Below are 21828 nucleotides of genomic sequence, written 5' to 3'. Positions count from 1 at the left end.
GTTGGAGGTAAAACATATGTCTGATCAATATGATAATAAATGAATGAGCCAAAACAAAAACAAAAATCTGATTCAGATTGTAAAGTGTGAAAAGCTCTAGATAATGGTACATTACAGACATGCAGGAGTGCACCATTGAAAAGGCCCACAGGAGTGAGCTGTGCTGTTAGGCGCTGAGAACTGGCTCTGTTTTGGTGTGGTGTGAGTTACAGGGGGCTCAGATGTCCATGTAGTCTTCTTCCTCCTCCTCCTCCTCTTCGTCAGACTCGCTCTCCAGAGACGACTCCTGGCTGGACGTCTCCTGGACCTCGAGCAATGGCTGCGTCAGAGTGTCCTTCTTCACTGTGGCAGCCGACTGTGACGACAAAATCACGTTCTGTTCAGGAGCACACAGCAGGGGGCAGTGTTAGGTTGCCAGTTGTTTATAAGCTAAGGCTAAACCAAAAGCTGCATCACAAGATTTCATGTGGACTCAGTGTCTATTTCTAAACTACTCACTTATTATTGTGAAGTATATTTTAAATGTTTGGCTTTTAGACCAAGAGACATTGCTCTCATGTTTTCCAGGATGCCAGAAGATTTGTTGAAAATGGCTCTGGAATATTTTTTAATGTCGTACAGCCCTAGTGTGTACAATAAGAGCTCAGCTTATTCCTTACCTTTAGTTTCTGTTTGGTTTCCTCTGAGATGGAGCCTTTGGGAGAGAGCAGTGTGGGCGTTGGGGGTGTTACTGTGATTTCTGGCGGGAATTTGGCGACAGCGGAGGGTATGAAGAGCTTTGGCATGTTGGGGGGCACACGGGAGCGGATCCGGGCGGGGTCTGGAAGCTTGGACAGGTCACTGCTGGCATACTGCTGCTGGTCTGAGGAGGGAGGGGGGCGTCAGTGGGTTTACATTCCTTTATGGGGAATCCCAGCTTACATAATGTATTTCTAAACACAGTCTCATGACCAGTTTTCCGCACACAATGTTTTGTAAATTTACTATAATATTTTTGTTTGATTTCCAATAATATTCTTGTAATGCTCAGTCATTTTGTGGTCAGTTTATATCATCTCTTGGCCTGGCATGCCAGTCCAATTATTGCACATCGTAATTGTCTTCATGCTTTTAATAACATGTTTGTTACCTGTACAAAGTTGTGCGGTGCTACATGTGGGCGTCTCCTCGCTGAACCAGGCCGCGGTGGAGGGAGCTGAAGAGTTCTGTCCCAGAGACATAGAGGCCAGTTTCATCTGCTGACACAGGTGCGACTCCTGCTGCCTGTATGCCAGACCCTCAGTGTGCTCCTCCCTCTCCTCTGCTGTCACAGGAACATATAGCAACATTTAAGATGTTATTTATTTGATCTTGATCAAAACCACATGCAATAACCTCTGTATCAATGTCACTATCACCTGCACTATGACTGTAAACTTTAAACTGCACTGCCAATATTGACATTTTGATAGCTCATAGCCTGTGCTATTTCTATAATTCATATGTTGTGCCCCTTTTATAGTTGATCTTTATAATTAATTGTATTTACCATTACTTGTTTGCACATTTTCTGACAATTTGCTCCTGAGTGTTTCTTGAGAGCTGGAAAAATAAATGAATTTCTCCATTGTGGATCCATAAAGTTTATCTTATGTCATCATTCCCTGCCATAGAACAGTGTGTTACATTGTATCATTTAGCTACTGTAAATCCATGGACGTTGCAGTCTGTTGTGCCGCTACGTAATATTCCATTTATAACATTTGCTCGTGGCAAAAACACTGTATTTTATCAGGGATGGTGTGGACAATCTCCAAGGGAATTGTATGCATTTTATTTCTGCTCCTAATTTTATGCAGCTAAAGTTGTTTGCCTCAAGCTCGATCTCGATCTGGCAAACACACACCTCTTATATGTGGAAAAATTAATAGGCACTTCCCCGGCAAAATCTATATATTATATCTTACTTTTTCTCAACAGATCGACAGTATAAAAAATGAGCTAATGCTCACTGTGTTGCCAAGGAAACGGTTACATAACACAGAGTCACAGCGGTGTTTGATGCTCCCCGATGTGATGCATGCAAATGTGTATTCAAATGAGCTTACTGTATTTCATATTGGCAAATAAAAGTTTTCGCCAAAATAGTAAGTCCCTAACTTAGTGTCTGTAGAGGCCAGCGCCGTGCCAGATACTGATACGTGGTCAGATGGACCGGAGGCAACGGTGAGTCAGCACTTTCCAATTAAGAGAAAGAAACTCCTCTATGTGAGCAGCAACCTGGCAATCAATGAACTGAGGCTCTCACGCTGCCTCTGTACACTTACGGCTTTTGTCCAAGAGAAAACAAACACACAGACCCTTTGTTTTAATAAAAACTCCATGTGCTCCCTGAACCTAAGACAACACACCCCTGAAAGATATATTTGGTGTAATTTCTTGACATAATCACTGTTTTTATAAGCACATTATTCAGAGTAATGCTTAATCTAATGCCAAATGTAGTTATCTAAAACATGGTTAAAAAGAAACCCTGTAAAAATAGCAACAGCAACTCCTCGTGTAGGCATAATTGCAGGCACAGTCTGCGGCACAACAAAGATGAAAACACTTTTTGGGAAGCTGACAAAGACTAAAAGGCAAACTGTAACACAGCCAGGGTCTATTATATAACAGGAAGAGAAGACCAACAGAGCCCCCTGCTGGTCACTAAAGAGTGAGTAAATTATGCTGAACCCCCCAAAAGACGTAATTACTTAAGAGTGCTGAAAACAAAAAAGTGCATTCGCTATGAAGTGGAGCGAGCGTACCTGTGTGTGGCAGGAAGGCCATGGCAGCAGCTGTCCTCCTGTGCTGCTCGTGGAAGCCCGGAGTGGGGGTCCTGGGAAGCTTGTTCAGGGGCTCATAGACCACTTTAGCTGAATCTGGAGTGGACAAAGGGTGGCAAGTGCTGTGGCTGAGCAGGACTGGCGTAGGCAGTGACGCAGGGAAGAAGAGGTCTCGATGCTCCTTGGTGAACTTTGGAGTGGACGGGGCATCGCCTGACGACTGCTGAGACAGAGAGGAGCAGAGTTCATCAGGTGGAACTAAAAGGAGTGTCCCGCTGTGGCACTAGCGTCCTGTGCTCAATTCCTCTACTGCAGAGAAGTGATTATCCTGGTCCCAAAGGCACAGCTCTGTGCAAAGACGGAGTCAGTCGTGACCACTGCACTTGAAACATAAGCAGCATTCACCTGATGGAGCCTCTGCTGTCCTCTCTGACAGCCCTGCTATGGCTCTGCGCCTCGTGAGCTGGTCCTGGCAGAACCACCCCCTACACCCCCTGAGCCACTTTTCAGGGTGTCCTTCTGAGGACCACTTACAAGCACAAAGCTGCACAAACAACCTGTGACAACAGCTGCCCTGCTCCCATAGCCGCTGTCATGGCAACGCAGAGGAGGGCATTTAAAAGAAATAACAAAGCCTCGCTCCACTTTTCATTTCAAAATTAAACGAAAGCCAGGCAAATAAACTCCCACTGCAGATTCAGAACAGACAGCCTCCCTTCAGCCCAACTGTGTCAGCCACTGATTAGAATAACAGTTGCATTCTGCTTGACAGTTCTGTGTCAATGTTGATATCGATTAACAAATGAGATCTTCATTTGGGAAATAACACAAGAGTGTAAGTGATCTTTGACAGATGCAGCATCAACAGCGTTGTCATGTGTCAAAGCGCTCTGTTGGGAGCTACAGTCAGACCCTGTGTCAGAGCAGTGTATGATGATGAGGCGCCCCGTGGGAATTACTGAGTAGCAGACAAATCAAACAGAGTAACCATCCACAGCACCACATCCTGCAGCCAACAGCCAGCTACACGGCTTTGATGATTCCCATCTATGAATTAAACATCAACAAAGACAGTGACAAGTGAGCTGGACCCTCCTCAGGAGAGCGCTACCTGACAAACTACCACACAGTGAGAAAGACCATTCGGAGCAAAGCTGTGAGTTGGAGGCATACGGGGAAGTGACATTTCAATTTCATTAGTTTTTCCTTCCTTTTCCCGTTTTTCAAAAGGACATATTCATTGTAGCACCGTGTGCGTTGACACGTCTGGACATGGATACAGTATGAAGCCTTTTCAGAAGTCTCTATGTTTACGTATGAGGGACATACTGTATGACGAGAGCTTTGTCTTGAATATTTTTTTTTAAATTTATTTTTAATTTTTTCAAATGAAAACTGTAGTCTGTTAATGTCCTGACTAGAAAGGGCTTAGTTCACTGAACAAACACTGTATTCATATTTTCCATTCAAATGAGAGATTACAGAGTGGCTCTTTTTTTGGGAGAAAATATTCCTAGTTTTTCATGCCTCGATCAGTAGCTGATGACAAAAAATTCAACTCAACCTTTGAATGGGTGCCAAGTTCAGGGGTGGAGTTTTTTTCTCTTCAATATTTCTTATGTCAAACTCACCGGATGAGTGCACAAAGCCACTATAATTATTTGCATGGTATGTTGTTCTTTCAGCTTTACAAACAAACATACATGACGTACATATATGTGACGTATGTACGTCATGTATAATGTTCTGTTTTCTTCCAAGCCTTTTCTTGCTGAATCTTGTCCTTTGCTCTGGCTGCTATAAAACAACTAATCTAATTTAATGACTAATCTTGTGGCATTACACATTTAAACGAGCAGACCAAATCTGCAAAGAGGACACAAAGGCAACGCCCTGTTAATCATAAATCAGATCAGTGTGAAAGAAAACTTATTTGGCTTTCAGCAATATTTCATCCGTCTAAGGTTTAGGGAACATCGCCGTGACAACCAGCTGTGGGCAGAGAGAGACCCTCGATGACTGTGTGGGCTGAGGAACGTGAGCGAGGACCAGTCACAATGTGAACTAAACCAACTTATGTGAGAAAACAAAGCAAAAACAGACTTTAGCTTTTACATGTTGAACGTTTGTGTAGTATAACCCTTTACACTTAATGATGTCATGAGGTGGCGCTCTGCTCCAAGTCAAGACAGCTTCACAAGGCTCCTCAATGTTTCAGTGCAAAAATTGCCTCCACTTGAAGATCAATAGCTGGCAGTGGCAGTTATTGTTACGTATCAGCTAAGTTCAGAAATTAGGCCTAACTTGTGTGGAATTTAAAAAGGTATGAAATGTGAAATGCCCCAAGCTTGCCAGAAAAAGTTCTCCAATCGGGAGGAAAGTCTCAAGCTAACAGGGAGCATTGAGGCAACACACAGAGCTCATTTTAAAACCGGCAGCAAGGACCTAAATGTCTGAGAAATGCCAAGTTACTTGCCGACTGTGTAAATATTATCGGCGTAGCCTACTGTACGTCAATTAAGAAACTATTTGCTATTGCATGGACCAATAACCACTTTTCTTCTTAATTGTCACAATGTTTTATCAAGATTAGTGAATAACTTGAGGCAAAAATGTGGCGTTGAAACTGCTGCCTTACCTGTCTTTGGGCAGAAGTTGCCGTCTGTATCTGACAGAACTTTACAGCTTGGTCCAAAGCTACATCCTCATCCACCTGTCACAAAAAAGGAAAAGCCAAAGGAGCGTCAGAATGTTCTTTGGAAATGATAAGATCTTTTGCTACAATGGCACCACAATGATAAGCTGATCAGACACAGTACAAAACATCCGGCTAACACAAGAGAAAGGTCCTCGCGTGTCAGCATCTCTAAAATCTGGCTAATTCTGACAGATGATGCAGCGGGGAAATCCAGGATGTACATGGTACGGAAGAGGAGAGCTTAGCCACAAAACATTATAGAGTAGTACACATAACTAATCTTTTCTACACAGCTGTTCACTTCAGGAGCATGAGCAGCACAATAGCTCAAAGACCAAATGTAAAGGTTTCGTCTATGTAACAATAAGTGCAAGATTTCAACCAGTGTTGATCGTAGCTCAAGTTCTTTTGAAAGGGCGCCATTATATGGTCCATTTGTCATTTTGAAAGCTTTGGAGAGTTTCGGGGGGAATTACTGTAAACAAACCAAGAGAACCATTCTCTGAGCGCTGCTAAGGTGTCAATTTTTAGTTCCTTTCTATATACTTTGACTCAATTTTTTGGTCTGTAAACTCGTATAGTGCACAACACAGTCAAGATGGATTCCTCAACACTATCAACGCAGACACTGAAATACAAGACACTGCGTGTGTTTATTTTCTCATATAATGCGTGTACCGAGTGTTTTCCATTTGTGAAGGAATTCCGTAAATTATTCAAGCAAACCCTGTTTATTATGCCATTAGAGTAAATACAAGACTGAAAACTAAGGGCTGAGGTATAGATTGTAAACAGTTATTGTGCAGAGCAACACACCACGAACCACAAAACTGCGGGCGCCTGTGCAGAGGTGCACAGCAGCAGTGCTTCAGGAGGAGCCCTGGCGTTTTAATAACATGAGCCATTTGATGACAGGAAACGCGTTGTAGCCTCCACTCTCTTAATGGGAGCATCAGTGAAAATACTCAGCCCCACCTCATTACAACGGCAATGGCATGACGTGTGCGTGGCTACCATCGATCTGGAGCTTGATACGGCGTCATAAGCTGTTGACAGCTCTGCAACCATGCTATTAATGCCACTGAGGGCTTAAGCATCATCCTGTACTATGAAAAAAGGCCTGTATTTAATATATATGCAAAAGATAAACCACCAAGAGAGATGTAAATATTATTCATTCAGGACAGGAACCTTGCATCACCCCAAAAGTGATTCAAAGTGAAAGCACAACTGGTGTTTTTTTTGGGAGGGAAAGTACCTACTTTAAAGTGGGTGTTGTGTTACTAATTCTGTTAAAAGGGGTGTTTCCAAATATATTTTAAGAACTGTCATTTCTCAGAAGCAAAGGTTATTAATATGCTTTGTTCAAAACTCTCCTGGGCCACCGAGGGATTACACAGATATATGTATGTTTTGCAGCTAAAGAAGCAGATCAGTGGGTGAGGTTCTCGCTTTAGGGGCGTACCTGTTTCATAAGCATGTATGTCTCTGACATGATCTTCTCTATGCGTCCCAAATCATAGGTCATGACCTTCTGGCCTTGCTGCCACACTCGGTAAGCATCAAGTAGGAGGGTTTTACCAGACTCTACATCCTCTAACAGCTTCCTCTTCCTGTTGGGTTTGCGTGTGCCTTGCTCAGGGACTGCAGTGCCTTTAAGAACAGAGGATTGGAGTTGTCTGGAGCTGATACTGAGCTCCTCCAGAGAGAGCTCTGGAGCGCGGCTGTTGTCAGAGCCTCTCAGCTGTGCCTCTGCTGCGCTCACACAAGTGTCCGCTGCAGTGGCATTTCCCTGAGAGTCAGTGGCACTGGAAGGCTTTCTCCAGAGACCAGAGTCCAGCTCCATGGGCTCCTCAGAGACCCCTCTCTGAGCCTCAGTCCCAGCAGAGTCCAGCCTCCCTGGGTCGCCCTCAGTCTTATTCCCTGGATCATTGGCCTGGGAGGCTTCCCGAGGCCCACTGTCAGTGGCTGTTGTGCAGGCTCCCTCCGTAAGCCCTGGCTTTTTGGGCAGACCATGTTTGCCGTCCTCTGAACTGGCCTTGTTGGAAGCCTCGGTCGTGGTCATCTCCCCCATCAAGGGCGCAGCCGCTTTGGGAATCTGCTCTGAAACCTGAAAGAGAACAGAGGCTGTCAAACATGAAGCACATGCATGCCAGACATTTAGCACAGAGCAGTACGTGCACTTCCTCACCCCTGTGAGATTGTTCAGGTTGTCCTCCAACACTTTAACGGTTAGGAAATATGCTCTCTTGGCCAAGACCTGACGATCAACATCCCGTAAATACTTCCTACAAGAAAGACCAAAGAGAGAGAAAAAGTGAGACTGTATGGCAGCAACAGAAAAAACACACTTAAAACAGTAAGGCCATATTCCTTACTTTCCCTGGTCTGGGGTTCTCTGCAACATGAAGGAGACTTTGACCAAAGTGTCGTGATCCTTAAGCTGATACAGCACCTCCAGCAGCAGCACAATGGAGCGGTTCATATGAGATGCAAAACTTCCTGGGCGGTCTATCTCATCTACTGGAATACGCCAGATGCCCTGAGGGTTGACAAAACAAAGACCCTAACATTACTGTGCTAAAACAAGAGATTCATGAATATAGGCATTACAGCTGTGCAGACAGCACTGGTCTTTGTTGAGATTATGCTGGTTCAGGTGACACTTATTTCTTTAATAAGTCTTTAAGAGTCAAATTGTCAGTTTCAAACTAGTTGTGTGTAGTTGTTGTTTGGGATTATGTAGTACCCTAAGCAAAATGACCTGCAAATGTTACTGCTTTTAAACTGAACTGAAAAAGGCCTCCATATTCATTTTTGCTGACAAAGAAAATATGAAACTTGTTGTTTCATGAGAATAGTCTCATAGTAATTACAGAGATATTATGCCTAAACCAGAGTGAATTTTAAATGAAAGTCTCTTCACAATGTTCTGATTTCACATGAACACAACCTATTAACAAGGTGATTTCTGTGGTCTCAATTTCATTTGGTAGACATCATTATGCACTCGCGCACACCTGCTGGACTGTACTAAAAGCATGGTAGGCAGCCAACTGTTTATTAGGATTTAAAGATATGTCATTCAAAGACGAAAGCTTTAACAAGGGGATGGAATGGCTGCAGACGAAGGAGGAGTGAGGGACGGGGCGCTTTCTCTCCGGGCATACGCCAGGCAGCCTCATTAGAGCTCAGTTCAGTTCAGGCAAAGCAACAGACCACAAGGCTGGCTGCCAACAAACACATTCGCATTGAAAGCATGAGGCGTTTTGATGTCGAAGCCACCTTTTCCTGTCAGATGCTCCAGTAGGTTAGCCAGGCCTAGCACTGTGCTACTGCTGTACTCTTATGTTGGCAGGGCAGGTGGTGGTCGAAAGAGCTGTCATGAAGAGGAGGGGTACTGTTCAAAAGTACAACTACAGCTACTATGCAAAATGTATGTTGTTGTTTTTTTAGGCCTTGTACAGTAGGTGAGACCACACTAAAGAGAGTCATTTGTAGTTGCAGCTTAAATAACTGGGAAAAAAAGCTAAGTAGAAACTAGTATTTTACTGAATTTATGCACTGTCTTCAGTTTTATTGTTCTGGATAATGAATGATGACGTAAAAAGAAGTATTGTTGGGGACTGGTACTATATACCAAGTACTGTAAAAATACTGATACCCCCCAAAAAACAAAATCTTACCCACCTCAAAAGTTTAACCCTCACAACAAAAACACACAGCTGAAGGAGAGCACATCTAAGACATCGCAGTAGACATGTGTCAAAAACGTTTTCGTATTCTTGATATCAAAGTTAAATACAAGCCGAAATGAATCCATAGTTCAAAGTTTTGCTCCGATGTTAAGTGAGTAGTCAAGCTCAGTGCAACCTTTGATGTGAAAAGAAATAATAATAAAAAAAAACCTTAATGATTATAAATGTATGATGCAATCGGCTGGGGATGGGAGAGTTTTGAACTGTGAGATGCACAGATTACCAAAAGCCTACAACAAGAGTACGATGAGGGGGTGGGCTCGCTCACTCAGAAAAACATCTCTAATGGAGGAGAGTTGTTCTTCATCAGAGAATCACCCGATCACAGTAAATCTGTTTAAGGGACGCAGAGCCATGGCTTTATACAGATTATACTGCAGCACAACAGCTAGAGGAGATTTATCACATTGCGACCACAAAGAATTTGAGAATATTGCACTTTTGAAAGGACAACATGTTGCATGCAGCTTTGTAGCCAGAGTAACTGCAACTTTAAGCTTGCAAGAAAAGAAGAAAAAAACTGTCTGCTAATGCTTATTAACATCAGTTTGGAGAATGACAACAAAATAATGGAATGAGGGACAAATGGAGTCAAAGCTGCAGACAAATGACATCTACATCCCTGTATTTGTGCAATTATTAATACGCAGACAAACGGGTTTAAACCGGCAACAAACAGTATTAATAGGGGCAAGCAATGTAGGAAATGTAAGAAAAGTATTGGAATGATCAAAATGTTAGGTCATGACACCACAAATCCAAAGTTGACAGAATGTCTTAGATACATTTGTAACAAGTTAACATTAAGAACGTTAAGAAAACATTCTAAGCCATTGTTTACATGTGAGTATCATTTCCTAATAAGAAAACTAGATTACAGAATAGAAAAGTTTTTGTCAAAGAGGACTCACCATCACCAATGAAAGCTATCCACGGTGCCTATTTGACAGTTCTTTTGGTCAGTTTCCGGCTGGCAGTAGTAGCCCTAGTCGTCCTGGCAAAGCCCCCACCCAGAGAGAGCCTCACACTCCCAGAGCACAGGGAGTGATGCATTTGGGTGTTTGTTCTACGAGCGCTTGAGGAAAGGAAGAGCGGGAAACACGGTGGCACACGGCAGAAACCCCAGAGAGATGGACAGCTGCCTCAGCGAGCAGAGAGACAGCGCACGAGTCAGGGCATATGAGCTCAATGAGCCTCTGACAGACTCCTCTGCTGCGCTCCAACCCTGCCATCTCAAAACAAAACACCCACGCACTCCAGCTCGCTTTCTCTGACCCCAGAGTTCTTCCCCCTCCTCCCGTCCTCCTCTCACTATACACAACCAACAGCCAATCCCCACTGGCCGGGCCAGCCAATCACAGCTGAGCTGCCAAACTCCCGCCTCTCGGTGCACTCCTACACAACACACACAGACATGAGGAGAGTATGAGGAAACCAAGCAGAGCAGCAGAGATGAGTAGAGTGAAGAAGGAGCCAGGGGGAGGGGCAGAGCGTGAGGCTGAAGACAGGCAACAGGAACTGGCTCAACAAATGAACATGTAGGTACAGAGCAAACTGAGGGACATGCCAGTGAAATACACAAATCACCAAACGGGATTTCCCCAAAGCATTAAACATGGCAACCCTCACCTGATCGTGCTCCTGTCCTGAGCTATTGGCAGTGTGTCCACAGCTGGTCAACGTAAACAAGGCAAAAGCACATCGCTCTTCCAGACTGCAGGATCAGTTAAACACAGCACACCAGACGGCAGTCAAAAGCAAACTGACCAATGCTCAAAACATCAACTTCTTCAAACGCACTCATTGGGCCAACTCTCCTCCCACTTTGAAAAGAGGACCTTCTAAGAGGAGCTCCACCTACAACTGCACAAGAAGATTTGAGTCATACCTCACACCTGTAGAAAACACTCAAGGAACAGATTTTTTCAAAGTGCCACTTCAAACCTGCCGAAGCCACAATCCTCATAAGGGCAGTAATAATTAAAATACCGTCTTAACACTCGGCTACAAAGCTTTGTCTCTCAAGAAAGAGAACCTTGAGTGGGTGGAAGAATATGCAAGCGTATGGGTTTGTGTGGAGCACAGGGAGGTGAGGGAAGGCGGAGGACACGGACTACTCATGACCAATACAGCTGCGTGCAAACTATTATAAAGGCATTCTCTTTTTTGAATCCAGTCACAAAAAATGTACATTTCCCATGTCTAAACGCAAGCATGTTTGTGATGAACAGGCAGAAGTATTAGTAAACTCAATTTGCTTCTGGTTACACTACACAGCTCTTTTGACAAACCACTGCAGCTCAACTAATAATGCCTACTCTACATGCAAGATAAGACCTAGCATGTAGTTTTATAGTATCCCAGAGTAGTAAATAGTATTGTCCAGCCCTTGCAACTATGAACACAACTATTAGAGACTGGAAGCAGCTAATTTGCTAATTTGTCAGGCTCATACCCGGCTGCCAGACTCAATTAGCATTTAAACAACTTTATCTTCTAATATGTGAACTCAGGCGTACCACCCACTCCAGCAATATTTCAAAAGATTGCCAGTGTGCCTTGAAATGGAAAGAGGGCTGGGTGGGTTTTTGAGCGAACAGTAAAGCTCCAACAGTTGGTGTGCCGGAGCGGGAGCAGGTTTAAATCCAGAAGGGGCTCTGTAAGGACCCAGTGGGAGCCCGAGAGACGCAGCGCGCTCCTCCAGCTCGCATCGTCAATACAGTCTGTTAGCACAAGCACTCCATAGATCTCACAATTAGCTCAGCACAAATTCAAACTCTAAATTGTTTTAATCACAACGCTTAATGTGGCAATTTGGGCATTTAAAGCTCGACAAATGAGACACTGGCATCACAGAAAAGGCAGGAGACTCTTTTTGCTGGTTTGACTATGGGAGAATGGGCTACCAGGGTCAGACCTTTGTCAAATCAGTATGAAAATCAGTGCACATTAGGAGGAAGGAGATTCGCTGTGGCAAAACCCAAAAGAACAAGAACCCTGTCTTTGTGTCAAAAGGAAAGAAGACATTTTAATTTCAGTATCTGTGGTTAAAACCTAGACCAAATAATAAAAAACAATAAAGCCCTATAATTTAGAGATATATAAATCCCCTAAAAATGCATTATAGTTGCACATGTACCTCATTATCCAAATTTAGGGCTAAATATTGGAGTAGAAAACTCAGTGTGGTGTGAATAATCATAGAGCGCCAATCAATCTCTCTCAACAAGCTCGCAGACAATTCATTAGTCACAAATTCACAGATCCACTTCAGCGCTTCTCACGCTCAGCTGCTTCAGCAGCAGCATCTGGCACTTTTGGTGAGTAGAAGTAGAGAGATAAAATGTTATTACTCATGGTAGACATCTACCACTATCATGCATGTGAATCAGAGTTAGCTGATATTTCGAGACAGACAAGAACATGTGGTGACTTGACAATAGTGACGCGGTTACATAACGATCCCTGACTTACATTGAACAGGTTAGTCTTGTTTCGCTCACAGAAAAGTCCTTGTGCAGGCATGTGCTTCAGCTGTTGCCATGGGACACTGCTTCCTAGCAACACATCTCGGGCCCACTGTAGGTTCTGTGAGAAAAAAAAAAATATATGAGGAAAAAGCACATACATTTGTTTGATCATTTTAATTAAGCTAAAAGTGGAGCCGATGAACAGGTCTTAAATACACAGACAATAAAAACATGTGCACACGTCTACATTGTGGCTGCTCATCCTGTAATATAAGTATCACAGGTATAAATGAACGGCATACATGTTATATGGACATTGAAATAATTTGGTCTTTTTCAGTACAACTTATTACTTAACAACATGTGTTACAAAGAAATCAGAAAATGCAAACGCAGAAAACAAAAACATGACTCATTGCATAATGGATCATTGGGTTATTGTAAGATAAACCATCTGAAAACAAGTGTTTTACCCACAGCTTTACCTGTATGAATGTATGAATGTAGATGACTCACCATTATTCTTGGCTTACAGTAAATTTTTTTAAATTCCTCGAACAATTATAACAGATGCTGGGGTGCTTTAGAGATGAGAAATGTCTAATATCATGACTCACTACATGAGGGCATACAGTATTTGTCTTTTTTGTGTGGATATGGATGACTAAGGCAAAAAAATGTAAAGTAGTGTTAAATATGTAGAGAAAAGGCTGTTCTAAATTGCTTTTACAAAGCGTGTGCTAACAGAAGGATGCTACTGCAGTTAAGCCCCACACATAGTCCATGGGCCAAACCCCAAAATCTGGCATATCGGTACCGAAAAGGTGGCAAAGGCTATCGTTGATTTTTAAGTAGGTCCATGTCTGAGGTTTATATTTTTGTATGATAGCCTTTTCAGAGTTACAGCTTTATCATAGTTTTCAGCTGTTGAAGTGAACCACCCCCATGTCAAAAAAGTCGCTTTTGACACTGGTCCATATTTTGGTTTAGGCCATTTCCAGCCCATTAGATACTGATTTACACCATTGTATTTGGTATCATTGTAAAGAAGACATTTTCATGTTTCATTTGAGCCCAAATGTGCTACTCTGTGACTATTACCGTGGTAACCATAGCTCCTCAAACTCAAACCTGAGGACATTTTTTCACCATTTTCACAAAAACAGTTTTACTATGTTTAACGCTGTTTCTTCAAGGAACATCACAGAGACAAATGTTTGATACTGGGGAACTCTCTAGACTCTGAGGATTCAGGAAATGTATAACATGTCAGTACTCTCTCAGCTTAAGGCCTCACAGTGAGCCACGAAGTAAAAGAATGTCCACCTCACATGAGCCTCTCCCATTGAAATAAGCCTATATCTGCCATTCTAAGGTTGGAACAGCTGGTGAGACTTTCTGTCCAGGACAGGCCAATGCAACTTGAAATTACATTTATAAAAATTACAATTATTCTGTATATACACTGCTCACAAAAACTTAGGGCACACTCAAAAAACACATCCTAGATGTCAATCAATTCGATTTTTTGGATGAAAATCTTTATTAATAGTGTAGGGCAATGTGTTGAGAACAAAATAACATAAGAATGATAAATGGAAATCAAATTCTCAGCCCCTGGAGGTCTGGATCCAAAATTATAGTCAAAATCAAAGTGACAAATCAGGTCACTGGTTGATCCAGTAGAAAATGTAGAAATTCCTCAAAACGAGTCTGTATCATCCTCAGTAGTGTGTGTGGCCTCCACGTGCCTGAATGCACTCCCTACAACGCCTGGGCATGCTCCTGATGAGACCACGGATGTCCTCCTGAGGGATCGAGGGACCGAGACATGATGTCCCAGATGTGCTCTATTGGATTTAAGTCTGGGGAACGGGCAGGCCAGTTCAGAACATCAATACCTTCATCATGCAGGCCCTGCTGACACACTCTTGCCACATGTGGCCTGGCATTATCAGGCATCAGAAGGAACCCAGGGCCCACAGCACCAGCATATGGTCTTACAATAGGTCTGAGGATCTCATCCCGGTCCCCAATGCCAGTCAGGGAACCTCTGGCTCGCACATGGAGGGCTGTGCGGCTCTCCAATGAAATGCCTCCCCAGACCATCACTGACCCATCACCAAACCGGTCATGCTGGATGATGTTGCAGCAGCAGAACGTTCTCCAGGGCGTCTCCAGACTCTGTCACGTCTGTCACATGTGCTCAGGGTGAACATGCTCTCATCCGTGAAGAGCACAGGGCACCATTGGCCAATCTGCCAATCGCTGTGTTCTCGGGCAAATGCCAATCGGGCTGCACGGTGTTGGGCAGTAAGCACCGGCCCAACTTGTGGACGTCGGGCCCTCAGACCACCCTCATGGAGTCGGTTTCTGACCGTTTGAGGACCAACATGCACATCTGTGGGCCTCTGGAGGTCATTTTGTAGGGCTCGGGCAGTGCTTCTCCTGTTTCTCCGTGCACAAATGAGCAGATAGCGGTCCTGCTGCTGGGTTGTTGACCTCGGTCTCCCCCCCCCAGGTCTCCTGGTGTACTGGCCTGTCTCCTGGTATCTCCTCCATGCTCTGGACACTGCGCTGGGAGACACAGCAAACCTTCTTGCCACAGCACGAATAGACGTGCCATTTTGGATGAGCATCACTCCCTGAGCAACTTCTGTGGGTTGTAGATGCTCCTCATGATACCTCTAGTGGTGAGAACACTGGACAAATGCAAAAGTGTTCCAAAAATACGGTACAAAGGATGAAGACAGGGAAATGGTCTGTGGACACCACCTGCAAAACCATTCCTTTTTTGGACTGATCTTGCTAATTGCCGCTCATTTCCACCTGTTGTCTGTTTAATTTCCACAACACCTAGTGAAATTGATTCACAATAAGCGTGGCTTCCTAACTGGACAGTCTGATATCCCAGAAATTTGACTGACATGGAGTTACATTGTGTTTTTTGAGTGTGCACTAAGTTTTTGTGAGCAGTGTATAAACTGTATCCTAAATTGTAAAAAAAAATATCCATATTATGTAGCCTACACAATGCACTCACTGACAGTCTCATTCACTTTCACTCATTCACTACTGAAACCACATCATTTTACATTTGTATTTGGTAAATGAATAACATTTCTAGCGATATAACATTGCAGACACCACTTTTGCTTCTAGAGAGTTGTGCCGTCGAATAGCCCTCGGGACAAAGACAAAAGGGAGTTAACTATCACTAGATTTTGAGTCAAAAGCTAGGTTAGAAGTACCAAGGTGTTTTACCGTACTAGAACTGGATTCTACAGAAAATTAACTCAGGGGACTTGAAACGAAAAGAACAACATGCAAACTCTAAGCAGAAAGGTCCCACATGGCCCGGGATATCCAACCCAGGAACGTCTTGCTGTGAGGTGACAGCTAGACGTTCAGTCACTCTTGAATCCCCTTGTACAAAAACCATTATGCTGATAGCAAAGGGCGAAGGGAATACCTTTATGTCCAAGAAGACACACAAACTGCAGTTGGTTAGACGGTTGGTTATCCAAGAACCAAGCTTTTCCTGCAACAGTGACCAATGGCAATGTTGTGTTTTCTTCCAACCAGACTCCGCGACCGGGAAGGGGCGAGGGAGAAAGGTGGTGCAAGAGTGGGGGTGAATTACGGCTGAGTACAGACTGGAACCACAGCAGGACCGGCTTTACATATTTTTCTCTCAGACACAGACAGTGGTTAACTCAAGTTCTTAGTTTGACTTGATAGAGCTTATAGAAGCCCATAACACTAAAGGAAGAACATGAGGCAGCACAATTAAACTAGGAAAAGAATGTGGGTCTTGTCTTGTTTGGAGCAGCGCTGTCCTTGCGCCAGGTGGAAAGAACTGGCCCAAAAAGTGTTGAATGCGCAGGAGAGATTGCATGCCCTCAGTGGTTAGTCTTAGTGCTTAGCGTTCTCTTGCCTCTCAGCATGAAGTTCAATTTAGGTGTTTTTGTGTGGAGTTTACATCCACTGTCTGTGTCTGGCCAGATTTTTTTTGGGTGCTTTGGTTTCTTCCATCTACGTAAAAGATGCACAGGAGGATAATCCTCTAACTTGGTGATTCTGAACATGAGCATGGCTGTCCACTGCTCCTGACATGTTCCCTTATTGTAAAGGGACAATAACGTACAGCTTCGATCTGTGGCTCCAATTGAAATGCATTATCTGAATTACAGTTCAAAAACAGTTGTAAAAGTTCGGAATATCCATAAATCTTCACTTCGTTGTCTTCTTCTGGACCTCGATCCCTACTCTGTGCATGTCCAAATCTAGAATCAATTGGCCTCAGACCCTTGTTCTTCTGCATTGTCCTCACCACTTCCCTATGCATACTTGCTGTTTTTCATCTCCTCATACAACATTCATGTGCAACTTGTTGAGTCCAGTCTGAGCATATGAAGTATCTTCAAAAACACAAATTTCAACAAAAGGACTCTTGTGATACATTCCTTGTGCTGGATAAAGTATTCTCATGCTATAGTTTGCATGTTCTTTTTTCACTCTACACTTGTTGAGGTGTTGAGATAAAATGTGCACAAGAGGCAACAAGAGACAATCCCAAACAGGAATGGTTTCAGAGGTGGAGCCTGCTGAGCTTCCGAGAGACAGTTTTCTAGTTGCATTTGACTGGGCTCGATATAACTATTGTCAGCCTGAGGTGATACTGAACCCTGCAGAGGTGGCACAGTCCAGGATGACAACTCAATAAGTGCCATCGGCAAAAGATTTGTTTCCAGCATATCCTGAAAAGCATGAAGAATAATGTAGGATATGGGCACAAACCTCCACAATCATCAACAGGTTTGTTATCTGCTAAGTTATGATGGGAAAAGCAGCGGCTCTACTCCAAGCTCCTCTTAGTTGACTGAGGAAACTCCTTTCAGCCGCCTGTATCTGCGATCTTGTCCTTTTGGTCATTACCCAGATCTTATGATCATAGGTGAGAGTAGAACATACTGTAGATCGATCAGTAAATCAGCTCCCTCTTCACCACAACAGTCACAGTAACAATGATCACTGCCGATGTCGCACTGATCCGTCTGTCGATCTCACGCTCCATCCGTCCCTCACTCGTGAACACGACACTGAGATAGTTGAACTCCTCCACTTGAGGCAAGGCCTCTCCACCGACCTGTAGAGGGGAAGCCACCCATGGCCTCGGATTTGGAGGTGCTGATACTCATCCCGCTTCACAGTCGGCTGCAAACTGCCCCAGGGCAGCTGAAGGTCCTGATTTGATGAAGCCAACAGAACAACACCTGAGATCCTGGGGTTCCCAAACCGGACACCCTCCGGTTCCTGGCTGTGTCTTTATGTTCTGTCCATAAAACTAATAAGTAAACTTTTGTTTATTCATTTATACAGCATATTTCATGCGCACAGACAGCACATATTGCACTCAATATGTGCTGTATTAACTCAAATATGTTAATACAGCACATACACACACAAAAAAACAAAACAATCCATGTACAAAGAACTTAAAATAACTTCAGAAAAGCTGGAGAAATTGTTTAATCAAATAAAAATATGGACTGTTTTGCTTAGTCGACTGCTCTGTGATTTAGTTCTGGATGAGGCTAAGCTGTAGTTTTGTGTTGACTCTTCATGTCCTGGTTTTAACACCTCACACCTCACCACCTTTATACTACTATATTTGATTTATTAGTAATGAAATAAAACAACTTTACTGAAATGACCTTACAAAATTATTTACTTTATTAATTTACTAATCAGTAAAAAAGGGTGATGTTCATAGTAAACGTGTGGTTTATGGCAAATTCAGCTTCAGAACAGAGCACAGTTTTCTACAGCAAATACATTAACAACTAAGGGTAAAACAAATAAATATGGTATTTTTGGCACAACCATGTGGTGTCTACAAAGACAAACCTTTGGAATTATCTTGGATTATTGAGACATTTTAGACAAATGTACAGGACTACGTATAGTAGTGAAAGAAACAGAATGCCATTGTGTGTATGGCATAGTATATGATAAATAGCTATAATATATAAAATATATGAACAACTTTTTGGTGAAAATACAGAACTGTTCTTCTCCACAAATGTAATTTCAAGTTGCATTGGCCTTTCCTGGACAGAAAGTCTCACCAGCGGTTCCAACCTTAGAATGGCAGATATAGGCTTATTTCAATGGGAGAGGCTCATGTGAGGTGGACATTCTTTTACTTCGTGGCTCACTGTGAGGCCTTAAGCTGAGAGAGTACTGACATGTTATACATTTCCTGAATCCTCAGAGTCTAGAGAGTTCCCCAGTATCAAACATTTGTCTCTGTGATGTTCCTTGAAGAAACAGCGTTAAACATAGTAAAACTGTTTTTGTGAAAATGGTGAAAAAACGTCCTCAGGTTTGTGTTTGAGGAGCTTTGGTTACCACGGTAATAGTCACAGAGTAGCACATTTGGGCTCAAATGAAACATGAAAATGTCTTCTTTACAATGATACCAAATACAATGGTGTAAATCAGTATCTAATGGGCTGGAAATGGCCTAAATCAAAATATGGACCAGTGTCAAAAGCGACTTTTTTGACATGGGGTGGTTTACTTCAACAGCTGAAAACTATGATAAAGCTGTAACTCTGAAAAGGCTATCATACAAAAATATAAACCTCAGACATGGACCTACTTAAAAATCAACGATAGCCTTTGCCACCTTTTCGGTACCGATATTTGGTCTGGCCCATGGACTAACAGGCTCCCTGTGCCAAACAGGCTGAGAGCGCTGTGCTCCCACCCACGCACACCTCTGCCCACAGAGCTCAAGCCTGCTTCAGCAACTTCTATCACTGCAGTGCTAACCCAGACCACCAGGAGAATCCTAATCCCGTTGTACTAATAGGTGAATATGCCATTTTGTAAGAGACGTGACTAACCTGGTGTGTCTTGCTGTTGCTGTAGAAGTAGGCCAAACGGTACAGACTTTTATAATGTTGTGGGAATCGGCCAAGACAGAGGAACAAGACCCTGACGCACAACTCCACCAGCATCTTCTTCTGCTCAACTAGGTCCACGGGCAGAGCCTTGGGCACCTCTATCACTTCAGGAGGGGGCTCGGGCTTCTTCTTGCTCTCGCTCACCGGGGTCTGAGGAGCGGCCTGTTGGGAGGGGGCTGGTTTTGGAGGGGTGGCAGGGACAGGCAGAGGCGGCAGTGGGCCGATGTCCGCAGGACCTTTGGGAGCTGTGGGAAGCGTCACCTCCTCCACTACATCCTGGAGCATCTTCTCCTCCACCAGGACGCAGGCAGGCTCACTGTTCAATGCTGCAATACAATTGAAAAACACAAATGGACCCTCAAAGTTACGCAATTTTGTATTTGCAACCACTTTGTCACAGCACTAATATATATATATAATATATATATATATAAGTAAATAAATCGCTGTAAGAGTTAGCGATAGAAGCAGAATAAACAGGTATAGTGCTCGAAAAGAGTCACTTTGAACATACCGGTTTCGTCAGGTGTGGGCTGGCCTTCCTTCACTGGCGTGGTGCTCTCGGAGGAAGTGGAGCTCTCTTTCCCGGGGGCAGGTTTGTGACTGCTGTCCTGAGAGCTGGCGGGGTCAGTGAACGCATCCTGAGTGGAGTTGGAGTCGGACAGCAACACCACTTCACTGTCCTGACTGCGCTCTACAATATTCAGACAACAGAGATCAAGCTGCCATTTGGCTTGAAGGCTAACGACAACAGTGGATTCAGAAAACGCACTCATTCTCTACTGAGGCTGTACTTTCCTGTGTCATGGGTTCAGTTAACCACGGAAAATCAGCACGACTACAATTAAGAAAAATGGAAAGGTTGTATCACCATGATATTTAAATAGTAGGGTGATAGGACTGGAAACCGATAGAAAAGAAATGCTGTAGTATCAGACTGCTACGTAACAATTAAGAGGCAGGAAAACTTTCTGAACCCACTGAACAGTAAAGTAGTAAGAATTTCATGTTGGTAATTACCTTATGCAAGTGATTCTTTTCTATACAGTTTTATCAAGAGGAGATACAATTATCAAGAAGCAAACAGAACAGTGTGAAGCAGAACAAGTCACACCCATAAATCCTTATTAGCGCACCACTGATGACACACTCATACACCCGTTATAACGAAGAAACACTATCTATGCACTGTGCGTTGTCAAACCGTGACGCCAACAACCCTCTTAATTGCCACAGTTTGCAGGCTTAGCAAAAACAGAAAGAGGACAGCAAGTTTTTTTTTTCGGAAACGCACCAATGTGAAAGCTGAATTTTGTGAGCAAAGCACATCCGTCATTCAAGTCAGATGCTTTGGAGCGGTTGCGGGGGGTTAAAGGGAGCAGTACCATTTTTGGAAGACAGCCACATTGAAGACCGGGGCCGAGAGTAATTGTGGTCAAACACTGGGGAGGCTGTTGAAGATATGCGATGCTTTGTTTTACCATTCAGATTGATTTTCAACCCAAGAGCATTTTACAGTGCCACCACTTCCCCTGAGAAACGGGTTCAGACTTTCCCATCAGAAGACGTCAAACAAATTGCACAAGCTACTGTGTGTTTAAAAGGGGGTACTGAATCTGGTTCTCGCTGTGTCATGTGTCAGGTCAACTTGTGCTTTGGACTGAGCGATATGTCCAAAAATTCATAGCCCCGTTTTTTTCCCCCCGGCAATTTCAATTAGACCACATTTCATGTGCACTTAGCATCCTAATGTTGCATCAGGAGGTAACTAAAGCCGGTTTGCTCTGCTGCTTCCGAGAGCTCACACTTCCCAATGATTGGTTAAATCCCCCCCCGTCCCCACTCAGAGCGTGACGAGACTGATCAATAGGAGGAGTGGTTGGAAAACAGTCTGCGTGAATTAAACCTAACTTGTTACATGAACCGGATCAACATTTGATTTTTGTAGTCATATCGCCCAGCCCGACTTGTGCTCTTTCAAGACTCACAAAAAAAAAAAAGACCCTTTCATCCAAAACGGTGCACAGGAAACCGCTGTGTAACTTCAGTTCAGTCTGTGTCCCCCGGTATGACCCCGCTACATCAATAGTGACACGGCATTTTGAAACATTTTGAAACTAA

At 43.5% G+C, this 21828-nt stretch overlaps 1 protein-coding gene across 6 annotated transcripts in view; it reads right to left on the bottom strand.

The window, feature by feature from the left end:
* Positions 1 to 13: 13 nt before the first annotated feature.
* Positions 14 to 21828, bottom strand: part of cabin1 (calcineurin binding protein 1) — a 34940-nt gene continuing 13125 nt past the window's right edge. For 2 of the 6 annotated variants that reach the window (XM_079562319.1, XM_079562324.1), the window contains exons 28-38: positions 20222 to 20401; positions 19648 to 20033; positions 12738 to 12851; positions 7884 to 8047; positions 7697 to 7793; positions 6971 to 7615; positions 5446 to 5520; positions 2790 to 3030; positions 1130 to 1303; positions 660 to 862; positions 14 to 376 (exon numbers count right to left, since the gene is read on the bottom strand). In XM_079562319.1, the coding sequence (XP_079418445.1) occupies positions 218 to 376; positions 660 to 862; positions 1130 to 1303; positions 2790 to 3030; positions 5446 to 5520; positions 6971 to 7615; positions 7697 to 7793; positions 7884 to 8047; positions 12738 to 12851; positions 19648 to 20033; positions 20222 to 20401 (2438 nt within the window). In that variant the 3' untranslated portion in view covers positions 14 to 217. The remainder of the gene's footprint in view (positions 377 to 659; positions 863 to 1129; positions 1304 to 2789; positions 3031 to 5445; positions 5521 to 6970; positions 7616 to 7696; positions 7794 to 7883; positions 8048 to 12737; positions 12852 to 19647; positions 20034 to 20221; positions 20402 to 21828) is intronic. The other 4 variants (XM_079562323.1, XM_079562321.1, XM_079562322.1 and 1 more) reach the window with 4 other exon arrangements.

Source organism: Gobius niger, assembly GCF_951799975.1.
Source record: "Gobius niger genome assembly, chromosome: 1".
NCBI classification, from domain to species: Eukaryota; Metazoa; Chordata; class Actinopteri; order Gobiiformes; family Gobiidae; genus Gobius; species Gobius niger.
The sequence above is the reverse complement of the archived record's forward strand: the minus strand, read 5'-3'. Positions and strand labels throughout refer to the sequence as shown.